This window comes from Dasypus novemcinctus, chromosome 5, assembly GCF_030445035.2.
Source record: "Dasypus novemcinctus isolate mDasNov1 chromosome 5, mDasNov1.1.hap2, whole genome shotgun sequence".
In the NCBI taxonomy this organism is placed as follows: domain Eukaryota; kingdom Metazoa; phylum Chordata; class Mammalia; order Cingulata; family Dasypodidae; genus Dasypus; species Dasypus novemcinctus.
This window is the reverse complement of record NC_080677.1, coordinates 119,018,121-119,030,348: the sequence shown is the minus strand read 5'-3', so window position 1 is coordinate 119,030,348 and position 12,228 is coordinate 119,018,121. Positions and strand designations below refer to the sequence as shown.

Sequence of the window (12,228 nt, the reverse complement as noted above, 5' to 3'; positions counted from 1 at the left end):
AGGGGAGCCCCATGGGCAAGCCCCATGCTCCCCTTAAGGAGAGCCGCCCAGTGCGAAGGAAGGTGCAGCCTGCCCAGGAATGGTACCACACACACGGAGAGCTGGCATAGTAAGATGACACAACAAAAATAAAGACAGATTCCCATGCCGCTGACAACAACAGAAGCAGACCAAGAAGATTCAGCAAATGGACACAGAGAACAGACAACTGGGATGGGGGGAAGGGGAAAGAAAGAAATAAAAATAAATAAATCCTAAAAAAAAATGCGATGCAGCAGCTCTAATACTATTTATCAGTGAAGGATAATGGAACAAAAATCACTTATACATACAGAGATGGAATGTATTTCTTCTGCGTATAGATGATGACAAGAACAAACAGGTGCCTTATAAAGATGTCTTGTACTTGGGAAGTGGATTTGGCTCAATGGATAGAGCATCTGCCCACTACATGGGAGGTACAAGGTTCAAACCCAGGGTCCCCTGACCTGTGTGGTGAGCTGGCCCATGCTCAGTGCTGATGAGTTCAAGGAGTGCCCTGCCACATAGGGGTGTCCCCCGCATAGGGGAGCCCCACGTGTAAGGAGAGCCACCCCGCACAAAAAAAGTGCAGCCTGCCCAGGAGTGGGGCCGCACACACAGAGAGCTGACACAGTAAGATGATGCAACAAAAAAGAGACAGATTCCCGGTGCCACTGACAAGAATACAAGGAGACACAGAAGAACACACAGCGAATGGACACAGAAAGCAGACAACTGGGGAGGGGGCGGGGAGAAGGGGGGAGAAATAAATGAATCTTTAGAGAAAAAAGAAAAATGCTAGCAGCTTTAAAAAAGAAGATACTTTGTACTCATTTTATTTAAACTAAATTCATTAATAAAACATTAAAAACTGGTGGGTATGTCTACTGTCCCCTTTTCCCTACTAACAGAATGATTTTTTTTGGTAAGATTTATTTATTCCCGCCCTGTTTTTGCTGTCTGTGTTGTCTTCTCATTTTCTCTCCTCTAGGATTCACCAGGGTTCAATCCTGGACACCTCTGATAGGGAGAGGTTCCCCATCAACTGCACCACCGCAGTTCCTGGTTTCTGCTGCGCTTAACCTTGACTCCCCTTGTCTCTCTTTTGATGCGTCATCATCTTGCTGCATGACTCACTTGCACGAGGCATTGGCTAACCAGGCAGGCACTCACATGGGCACTGGCTTGCCGCACAGGCACGCTTTCTCTTCTTTTTCACCAGGAGGCCCCAGGGATTGAACCCAGGTCCTCCCATATGGTAGGCGGAAGCACTATCACTTGAGTCACATCCACTTCCCAGAATCCTGATTTTTAAGGCAACAACATACTCAGCTAAAAATACTGTGTTTCCAAGTTCCATGGGTTTACATGGAAAGTGGAATATAATTGTTTCTTTTTTGTTTTTCCTTCATTTTCTTATTTATATCATTTTCTTGTTTTGTTTTTATGTATAATTTATAGAAAAGTTCTTTAAGAGGGCGTCAACCATCTCAGACAAAATCTCCAATATAACCTCTAGGCCACAGTTTGATGAGAAAGCATTTCCAGAGTCTTAGAAACTGTAAACACCAAGATAATTAAATTTTAAAAGTAGATTTCCAAGAGAAAAAATAGAAAACATCACCAAAAATGGGATCAACCATTATCATGTGCCTCCTGATAAGATATATTACTTCTGAAATATTCCTGCCAAAAACCTAACTAAAAGGAAACATTATTGGGACAATAGGCAAAATTTGAGTAAAGACTTTAGATTAATAGCATTATATCAGTAATCCTGAGTTTGATAATTATACTGTAGTAACATAACAATATACTTGTTTTTAGGAACTACACATTGAAATATTTAGAGATAAAGATTCTTCATATCTGCTACTGTCAAATGATTCAAACACCCACATACTCAGAAGAATGGGAGAATGATAAAGCAAATGTAGTAAAATGTTAGTATTTGAAGAACCTGTGTAAAAGCTTTGGGGGAATTCTTTGTAATACTGTGTTTTTCTGAAACCATTTCAAAATAAAAATTTTAAATGAAAATACATGCAAAAACACAAGAAGATGAGTCAACTAAATTTTTCCTTTTTGTTCTATCTTTGAAGAGAGATAGGCCTTAAAGCTTAGCAGCCATATTACTACTATGAATTGGTAAGCATAAAGATGAAAACCGCATAGTAGGGATAGATTAATGTAAAGCTAGAAATAACCTGTATCCTGGATGGCATCATGGAGCTGCTAAACCAGCCCCAGACTCCCTATGCATGATTATCGTTAAATGAGAAAAGCCAAAACTCTTCTATGATTAAGCCATTATGAGATAGGTATACCATTATGTACAGCTGAAAACAATCTGCAATGGCAAGTGACTTTTTAAATGCACAGTCCTAAATAAGTATCCATAAGTAAAAATGCCATAATATATGACAAACTACTGATATATCTGGACACTTTTTTTCCTTGCCTGATTGCTCTAGCTAGAACTTTTAGCACTATATTGAACAACAGTGCTAAGAGTAGACATCCTTGTCTTGTTCCTGATCTTAACAGGAAAGCTTTCAATCTTTCATGGTGAGTACAATGTTAAGTTGTTGGGTTTTATATATATATATATATATATATACATATATACACACACACACACACACACATATATACACATATATATAAGTTTTACTGTTTTATTTTTAAAGTTTTATATTACATAAAAGTTACATTAAAAAATATAGGGGGGGAAACGGACTTTGGCCCAGTGGTTAGGGCGTCCGTCTACCATATGGGAGGTCCGCGGTTCAAACCCCGGGCCTCCTTGACCCGTGTGGAGCTGGCCATGCGCAGTGCTGATGCGCGCAAGGAGTGCCGTGCCACGCAAGGGTGTCCCCCGCGTGGGGGAGCCCCACGCGCAAGGAGTGCGCCCATGAGGAAAGCCGCCCAGCGTGAAAAGAAAGTGCAGCCTGCCCAGGAATGGTGATGCCCACACTTCCCGTGCCGCTGACGACAACAGAAGCGGACAAAGAAACAAGCAGCAGCAAATAGACACCAAGAACAGACAACCAGGGGAGGGGGGAAATTAAATAAATAAATAAATCTTTAAAAAAACAACAACAACAAAAAAAAAATATATAGGGGATGCCTATATACTTCACCCTCCCCCACATTTTGGTTTTTCATCTATGCCCATTATCATGTTGAGAAAGTTTCCTTTGATTCCTATATTTTGAATTGTTTTTATCAAAGTATGCTGGATTTTTTCAAATGCCTTTTTTGTGTCAATAAAGATGATCAAGACATTTTTTCCCTTTGATTTATGAATGGGGGACATTACCACTGATTTTCTTGTGTTGACCCACCTTTGCACGCCTGGTATAAAACCCACTTGGATCATGATGAATAATTCCTGTATTGTGCTGTTGGATTCAACTAGTATTCTGTTGAGGATTTCTGCATCCATATTCGTTACGGAAAAGGGTTTCTTTTTTTGTATTATCTTTATCTGTCTTTGTTATTAGGATGATATTGGCTTCTTAGAATGAATTTGGTAGTGTTCCTTCCTGTTCAGTTTTTTGGAAGAGCTTGAGTATTGAATCTTTGCTTGGTAGAAGTCACCTGTGAAACCATCTGGTCCTGTGTTTTTCCTTTTGGGGAGTTGTTTGATGACTGTTTCAATCTCTTTGATTGTGACTGGTTTGCTGAGGTCTCCTACTTCTTCTAGTGTCAGTGTAGGTTGTTTATATTTTCCTAGGAATTTTTCTACTTCATCTACATTGTCTAAATTGTTGGCATAGAGTTGTTCATAGAATCCTCTTATGATAGCTTTTGTTTCTGTGGAGTCAGTACTAATGGCCCCATTTTCATTTCTGATTTTATTTATTTTTTGCCAGTCTAGCTAAGGGTTTGCCAATTTTCTTAATTTTCTCAAAGAACCAACTTTTAGTTTTGTTAATTCCATTTTTTGTTCTCAGTTTCATTTCTTTCTCCTCTGATCTTTGTTACTTCATTCCTTCTGCTTGCTTTGGGACTAGTTTGCTGTTCTTTTTCTAGTTCCTCCAGATGTATAGTTAAGGTTGTTGATTTTAGTTCTTTCTTCTTTTTTTTTTTTTTTACTTCAGCATTGTCAAATTCTCTTGTGCATCTTTCTTCTTCTTCTTTTTTTTTTTATTTATTTATTTAATTCCCCTCCCCTTCCCCGGTTGTCTGTTTTCTGTGTCTTTTTGCTGCGTCTTGTTTCTTTGTCCGCTTCTGTTGTCGTCAGCGGCACGGGAAGTGTGGGCGGCGCCATTCCTCGGCAGGCTGCTCCCTCCTTCACGCTGGGCGGCTCTCCTTAACGGGTGCACTCCTTGCGCGTGGGGCTCCCCTACGCGGGGGACACCCCTGCGTGGCAGGGCACCCCTTGCGCGCATCAGCACTGCGCATGGGCCAGCTCCACACGGGTCAAGGAGGCCCGGGGCTTGAACCGCAGACCTCCCATGTGGTAGACGGACGCCCTAACCACTGGGCCAAAGTCCATTTCCCTCTTTCTTCTTTTTTAATGTAAGCATTGAGAGCTATTAATTTCCCTCTCAGCACTGCCTTTGCTGCATCCCATAGGGTCTAATATGTTGTGTTCCTGTTTTCATTTGTCTCAAGATACTGATTTTTCTTGCAATTTCTTCTTTGACCCACTGATTATTTAATGGTGTGGCAGTTTGATATTATTTATGAATTCCAAAATGAGACATAGATCATGTTTTATAAATTGGTCTATTCCTTTGGGCATGATACCCTTTGATTTTATTAGATTCAGCTTATATGCCTTCGATTAAATTGTGTTAAGATTGGGGCTTTGATTCAACCACAACATTAGGGCAACTCAGTGTGAGTTCCCAGCCTCTTCGTGGGCTATACAGATGAACATTCAATCAAGAACACACAAGTAGATACACAGAGAAGATACACAGGAGAGAGACAGCTCCAAAGACATGGCAGAGGCCCCAGGAAGAGAGGTGAGCCATTCACCTGATAGTTTATAGCTGACCTTGTGAAGAGAACAAAGCAGTTGCGCCCAGAAACAAATGAGTCCCAGGAACAAAGATGGGCTCTATGCCAGCCTACAGCTGAGACTGGAGTAGGCCCTTATCATTAAGAGGAAAGAGGAAGGCTGAACCCACACAGGCATGCCTGCCACCTTGCTTCAACATGTGGCAACAGACTTAGGTTGAAGAAGTACCTCTTATGGTAGCTTGAGGAGATACTCTTTAAGGCCTTCTAACTATAAGCTTTTACCCCAAATAAACACCCTTATAAAATCCAACAGATTTCTGGTACTTTGTATCAGCACCCCTTTGGAATACCAACACAAATGGTGAGTTGTTTAATCTCCATATATTTGTGAATTTTCACATTTTCTGCCTGATGTTGATTTCTAACTTTATTTCAATATATGAGAAAGTGCTTTGTATAATTTAGATATTTTTAAATTTATAAATATCTGTTTTGTGACCCAACATATGGTCTATTCTGGAGAAAGCTCCATTAGCACTTGAAAAGAATGTATATCCTGCTGTTTGGGGGTGCCATGTTCTGTTTATCTATTGGGTTTAGTTCATTTATCTTATTATTCAAGCTCTTTGTTTCTTTACTGGTCCTACCCAGATGTTTTAACAACAATGAGAGTGGTGTATTGAAGTCTCCAACTATCTTTGTAGACATCTATTTCTCCCTGTAGTGTTGCCAGGGTTTGCCTCATGTAATTTGGGGCATCCTGGTTAGATGCATATACATTTATGACTGTTATTTCTTCCTGGTGAAATGCACATTTTATTAATATATAACGACCTTCTTTGTCACTAATAACAACTTTGCTATTAAAGTCTATTTCATCTGATATAAATATAGTTACTCCACCTTTTTTTTCATCACTGAATGCATGGAATATCTTTTTCCAGCCTTTTGTAAAAATCAATGTTTGTATCCTTGAATCTAAGGTGAGTCTCTTGTAGACACCATATAGATGGCTTATATTTTCTTATCATTCAACCAGCCAAATGGGAGTTTAATGCATTAACATTCAATGTTATTACTATAAAGGCAGTTCTCTCCACCCTCCATTCCAGAAATGGCTCCCTTGTCTGCTGCTCACCTTATCCACTCGCTGTGCCTGCTTATGTTCTTCAGGAGGCACCAGAAACCAAACTAGGGACCTCCCGTATGGGAGGCAGATGCCCAACCACTTGAGTCATATCTGTTCCCTGCTCATTGTGTCTGCTCATTGCATCAGCTTGTCTTTTTTAGGCGGCACCACAAACTGAACCCCATCACCCAACTGCCTGAGCCACATCTGCTCCCCCTAAAGGGAGTTCTTACTTCACCCATTTTTATCTTTGAGTTTTTATCTGTATTTTTTTTCCTTTACTGTTTACACTTTGAGTTACTTTTACTGACATAATCTTCATGTTTAGACTCTCTTCTAACCTCTCTCTTGTGTCTTGTCTTTTCAGGCAGTAGCAACTCCCTTTAGTATATGTCCTGCAAAAAGTCAGTCTCACGGTTACAAACTCTCTGAGTTTTTGTTTATCCGTGAATATTCTAAACTTGCCCTCATTTTTGAAAGAATCTTGCTGGATACAAGATTTGTGGCTGGATGTTTTTCTCTTGAATTATCTTAAATATAACATAACACTGCCTTCTTGCCTCCTCGGTTTCTGATGAGAAATCATCACTTACTCTTATTGGACATCTCTTGTATGACAAAGTCATTACAATAGAAAGTTATTAAGAATGGCTGCGGAATAAGATACACTGAATTAATAAGTTTTCCTTCAACTCTCTCCTTTCTGTAAAAAACTCTCACATGGATCAAGTCTTTTTCTTTAAAAAAATTTTTTTTCTATGGAATGCAATATTTTCTTGACTTCTCAGGGTCATCATTAGAACAACAGCCTTATATTTATATTGTGAGGAACAGGACACATAGTTTTTCCTTCCCTTTGTTTTCTTCTGCTAAAGAATAATACTAACATTAAGAGAATATAAAAGTGGGATGATAAAAGAGGTACCAAAATGACTTCCTTCTACTCTGCTTTTCCCCACAACTATGAAAAACAGCACCTGGTCCCAGGATATAAAGTAGAAAAGAAAAACAGCAGGGATCCTGTGATGGTTAAGTTCATGTGTCACCTTGGCCAGGTGACGGTGTCCAGTTGTTGGTCAAACAAGCACTGGTCTGCTTGTTATTGTGCGGAAGTTTTACAGACTTAAATCATGAGAGCAAGTTGATTTCAACTATGGCTGATTACATCTACAATCAACTGAGAAGACTGCCTTCAACAGTGAGCAAAATCTTATCTAGTCCATCAGTTGAAGGTTTTAAAAGGAGAAGTGATGGTTTCAGTATTCAGAAGGAAGAATTTCCATTCCTACTTCAGCCAGTCAGCTTCTCCTGGGGAATTCATCAAAAACCTTCAGCAGAGTTTCCAGCTGTGGTGTGCTCTATGAATTTGGACTTGCCATCCCCACAGTTGCATGAGACCACCAGTAGAAATACAGATGTTAAGGTACTTCCAATGAGGTCTTAGAAAGAAATGATGAATGTAATATTGGAAAGCAGAGAAAAAGCAATCCTTGTTTAAAAGTGGCAGAGAATTTGGCAAAATTGAGCTCTGATGTTGGATGGAAGGCAGAATTTCAGAGTGTTGAACTTTGATATTTAGGTGTACAGATTTCCAAGCTACGTCAGGAAAGTGCTGCTAAGGTTTCTCCTTGCTGCTTATAGTAAAAGGCAAGAGGAAAGGGATAAGGTGAGAACAAATCTCCTAGACACAAAGAAAGCATAAATTGATGGTTTGGAAAATTCTGAGTTTCCAGGAAAGCCAAGTCCCAGAGAACAGTGCGCCATGTAAGGGTTTAACAGAATGGAGCCAGTCAGCAATTTCTGTGGAAGTCGGGATTTGAAATGCAATTATCCAGTAAGGATCTGTGAAATTCTTTTGTCTAATGGAATGGACCCTGTGAACACGTAAAACTGACAAGTTTTTTGTATAATGTGTAGAAATGGAAACACAGGCAGCCTAGACTAAAAGGTACAGAGAAGGGACAAATTGAAGGAAAAATCACATCAAGGGATAGAGAACCATGGAAGCTGTGGCCTGGACCAAAGACATCTTCTCTAGCCGAGAGCACAGGTCTACCCAAGTTTGTTGAGAGGGTGAGTTTCCCCTGGTGCTTGAAGAAGGTGGACCATCCACCCCATTGTTCAAGAAGAGTGCTGCCACAGCAGTGTTCAAACAGGGTGGAACCTGTGCCCTGGGGATCAGAGAGTCTGGACACCATTCAGATGCCTGGAGAGAATTGAGCCTTTATAGTATTTGAGGGCAACCCGGCCACTGTGCAAACACTTGCAAGCGGTGGGGCTGCTCTGCATTAAGCCTAGAGAACAAAATACCATTCCATAGATGACTCTCAGACCTTGCTATCCAATGAAGTTTGCCCAATCTAATGAAACTGGGTTTTGGAATTGTTAGAGACATGTGACCCAGTTTCAGTTTCTCACTATGGGAATGGAATGGTTTATCCCTCCACTGTTTATCAGAAGAAGATAATTTATTCTCTAACAGGTCTACATTCAGAGGGGAATTGTGCTCCAGGACAGACCACACACATAACCAATTTTGATGAGACTTTGTTCTAAGGAATGTTTTTAAAATGATTTAAGGTTTAGGAATATTGTGATGGAATGAATACATTTTGCATATAGAAAGAACATGTCTTTTTGGGATCCAGAAGGTAGAGTATGATGGTTTGAATCTGTATTTACCATAGAAGAATATGCTCTTAAATCTAATCCATTCCTGTGGACATGAACCCACTTACATTAGGAACTTTTTATTGCGGTACCAGGACTGGGGATTGAATCCGGGACCTCGTATGTGGGAAGCTGGTGCTCAACCACTGAGCCACACACTGGCTTCCTGTAGGAACTTTTGGTAAGTAACTTCAGCTAAGGTATGGCCCAACCCAATCAGGATGGGTCTTAATCCTATTACTAGAATCATTTAAAAGCAAAAGGAAATTCAGAGAGCAAGCAAACCATGGAAGCAAGAAGCTGAATTTCAAGGAGAGGTTATGTGCACTGCCATGTGACAGAGTAGCCAAAGGATCAGCAGCAGCCAGCCTCAGAACACAAATCTTCAAGGAGAAAGCACTGCCTTGAAGCCTTGATTTGGACCTTCTTTTAGCCTCAAAAGTTTAAGCTAATAAATTCCCACTATTAAAGCCCAACCAGTGCATGGTATTTGCTTGATCAGCCTAGGAAACTAAAACATACCCCAAAGTGGTCTGAGTGTTATGGCTCTCCCACTTTAATCTGACCTTGCCACAAGAGACTCGAACTCTTAACCAAAATACATTGGTGAGAGATTAAAAAACAAAACAAAACAAAAACCACAATTCTTCTGCCTCTTTTATCTGAGCCTATAATTAGCACTGTGCCTGTTAAATGTATGTCTCAGAGACACAAGAGACTTAAATCTTCAATCTGTTCCTACGCCAGTTTAGCCCTAATCTCCGAAGAGTGATATAGCCAACATCTACTCTCCAGTTCCTCTAATTCGCCCAAGGACAACAAACAAAATGATGATGATGGAAAACTCCCATCCCAAATATTAGTGAGTATCTATCTACAACTGCAAGCAAAACAGTTCCTTCCATCTGCCCTATAAGGTCTAAGCCCCCTCTCAATCTGAGGCAGAACAGTTATCATCCCTGAATCCTCAATGTTCAGGAATGGATGAATGTAAGGGGGGGAGGGGGAACCATGAACAAAATAAACTTATCAATATTGTAGTAATGGAAGAACGTGTAACACTGATATAAAGATAGTGGTTACCAGAGGTTCTAAGAGGAGAGGAAGGAAGTAACAGGTGGAACTTAGGGCATTTTTAGGGCATTGGAATCAAGCATAAACCACCATGTAAACTATAGACCTTGGTTCATAGCAATGCTTCAATATTTATTCATCAACTATAATAAATGTACCACACTATTATAAGGTGTTATTAATAGGGGAAGATGTGACAGGGAGAGGGGTAGAGTTTATGGGAATCCCTTATACTTAACTCAATGTAACTTTTCTATAACCTAAAGCCTCTTTAAAAACAAAATTTGTTGTAAATAAAGAAAATAAACAGAAAAGGAAGGGGATGCCCAGAGCCGAGAGGAAGCACTGTATAGAATGTCACAAGCTCAGGTAACTATTGGAACCATAAATGTTGCTGTAAAGCAGGCCAGGTGTGACACAGTTGAGAACACAGGAGACTAAGACAAAGGGGACCTATCCAAAGGCATTCTAAAAAACATCAAGGAGGCCAAACAAAATAGGACTGAAGAGAGGAGGATCCCAAGGTGCTAGCAGAATGTACTGAGGTGGGAAAGAAAGGGAAAATGAGATAGCAGCATGGGGATACAGCAGAAAGTATGGTCTCATAATGATCATGTATATGCTGTGTGTATGTGTATGACTGTCTTGTTTAGTTACTATCACTTACCAGTAATAAATTTCAACAGACCAATGGCTCAAAATTAATTAAAAAAAAACAAAAACTAATTTTAGAACACAACTAAATTAGTATGACGGAAACCATTTAAATATTTTTAAATTGGTTTAATCCCCTTTAATAACTTTCCAATAACCCTGAGTTAAATGTATGCTTAAGAAGTACAGATACTGGGAAACGGACTTTGGCCCAGTGGTTAGGGCGTCCGTCTACCACATGGGAGGCCCGCAGTTCAAGCCCCAGGCCTCCTTGACCCGTGTGGAGCTGGCCCATGTGCAGTGCTGATGCGCGCAAGGAGTGCCGTGCAGCACAGGGGTGTCCCCGGCGTAGGGGAGCCCCACGCGCATGGAGTGCACCCATAAGGAGAGCCGCCCAGCGGGAAGGAGGGAGCAGCCTGCCGAGGAATGGCGCCGCCCACACTTCCCGTGTCGCTGACGACAACAGAAGCGGACAAAGAAACAAGACGCAGCAAAAAAGACACAGAAAACAGACAACCAGGGGAGGGGAGGGGAATTAAATAAATAAAAATAAATCTTAAAAAAAAAAATAAAATAAAGAAGTACAGATACTAAGACTCTTATCTATTATCATTCAAAGTGTGAGTACCTCTGCTTCTCTTTTCTTTGCCCTTGCTTTCTCTACTTCATCCATTACTTTCTGGGATTCTTCCACATTCCCTTCAGCTCCTAGTTGTTCCACCTTGGCTAACAATTTGCCAATTTCTTCATTTAACTCATGAACACGTTCTGCCTATAAAGAAACACAAAACAAGATGAAAGAATGAGTATCAAAGTTCAAAATATTTCAGAAAAGCTCAGGGAAGACTTATGTTTTCCAAGGCAATATGAGTACAAATAATTCTTTCTGAACATATCCCAAATGAAATAGTGAGACATAAGAATATTCTGAGCCAGGTCTGACTTCATCTCAGTGAGATCAGTAACTGCATACTACTGATCCCAACATAACTGTTACTTTCCAGTCTGTGCATAAGCAGTGTATTACAAGTATAATATAAATATACCCTTTCTTATATAATCTGGTACCTTTCTAAACCATCTCCTACTGTTCCCCCACCTCAAAACTTAATCTTAAGCTCCCTCTCAATTAGAAGCAGAGTGGGTATCACCATCCCAAAATCCTCAAGATTGGCAAATGAACAATGGACTAAAGTAGACTTATTATTCTACTATAGACTTATTATTATTCTAGCAATGGAAAAACCTGTATCATTGATATAAAGTCAGTGGTCACCAGAGGTTCTGAGGGATGGCACAGGGAAGAATACGTGTAATATAGGGGACATTTTCAGGACATTGGAGTAGTCCTGCATGACATCACAGTGTTGGATACAGGCGGCTGTATAATCTGTCATAACCTACAAAACTGTGTGGTACAGCATGTAAACTATAATGAAAACTGTAGTCCATGGACAATAGCAATGCTTCAATAAGTATTCATCAATCATAACGAATATACCACACTAATTAAGGATTTTGCTAATGTGGGAAAGGGGGAGGAAGCGGGACACACAGAATCCCTTACATGGTTTTTATGTAACATTTATATTATCTAAACCTCTTTAAAAATAAAAAATTTTAAAAAAACCAACAAAACATTTTAATTATATTTAGTTTCCCAAACTGATCCTGTTTTCTGTCTCTGTGACTTTGTACATATT

The 12,228-nt window shown here is 40.0% G+C and overlaps 1 protein-coding gene across 20 annotated transcripts in view; it reads right to left on the bottom strand.

The window, feature by feature from the left end:
- The window catches only part of LUC7L2 (LUC7 like 2, pre-mRNA splicing factor), a 61,967-nt gene that overhangs the window by 13,260 nt on the left and 36,479 nt on the right, over window positions 1-12,228 (bottom strand). For all 20 annotated transcript variants that reach the window (XM_071215301.1, XM_058297449.2, XM_071215298.1 and 17 more), the window contains one exon: window positions 11,154-11,297. In XM_071215301.1, coding sequence (XP_071071402.1) covers window positions 11,154-11,297 — 144 coding nt within the window. The remainder of the gene's footprint in view (window positions 1-11,153; window positions 11,298-12,228) is intronic.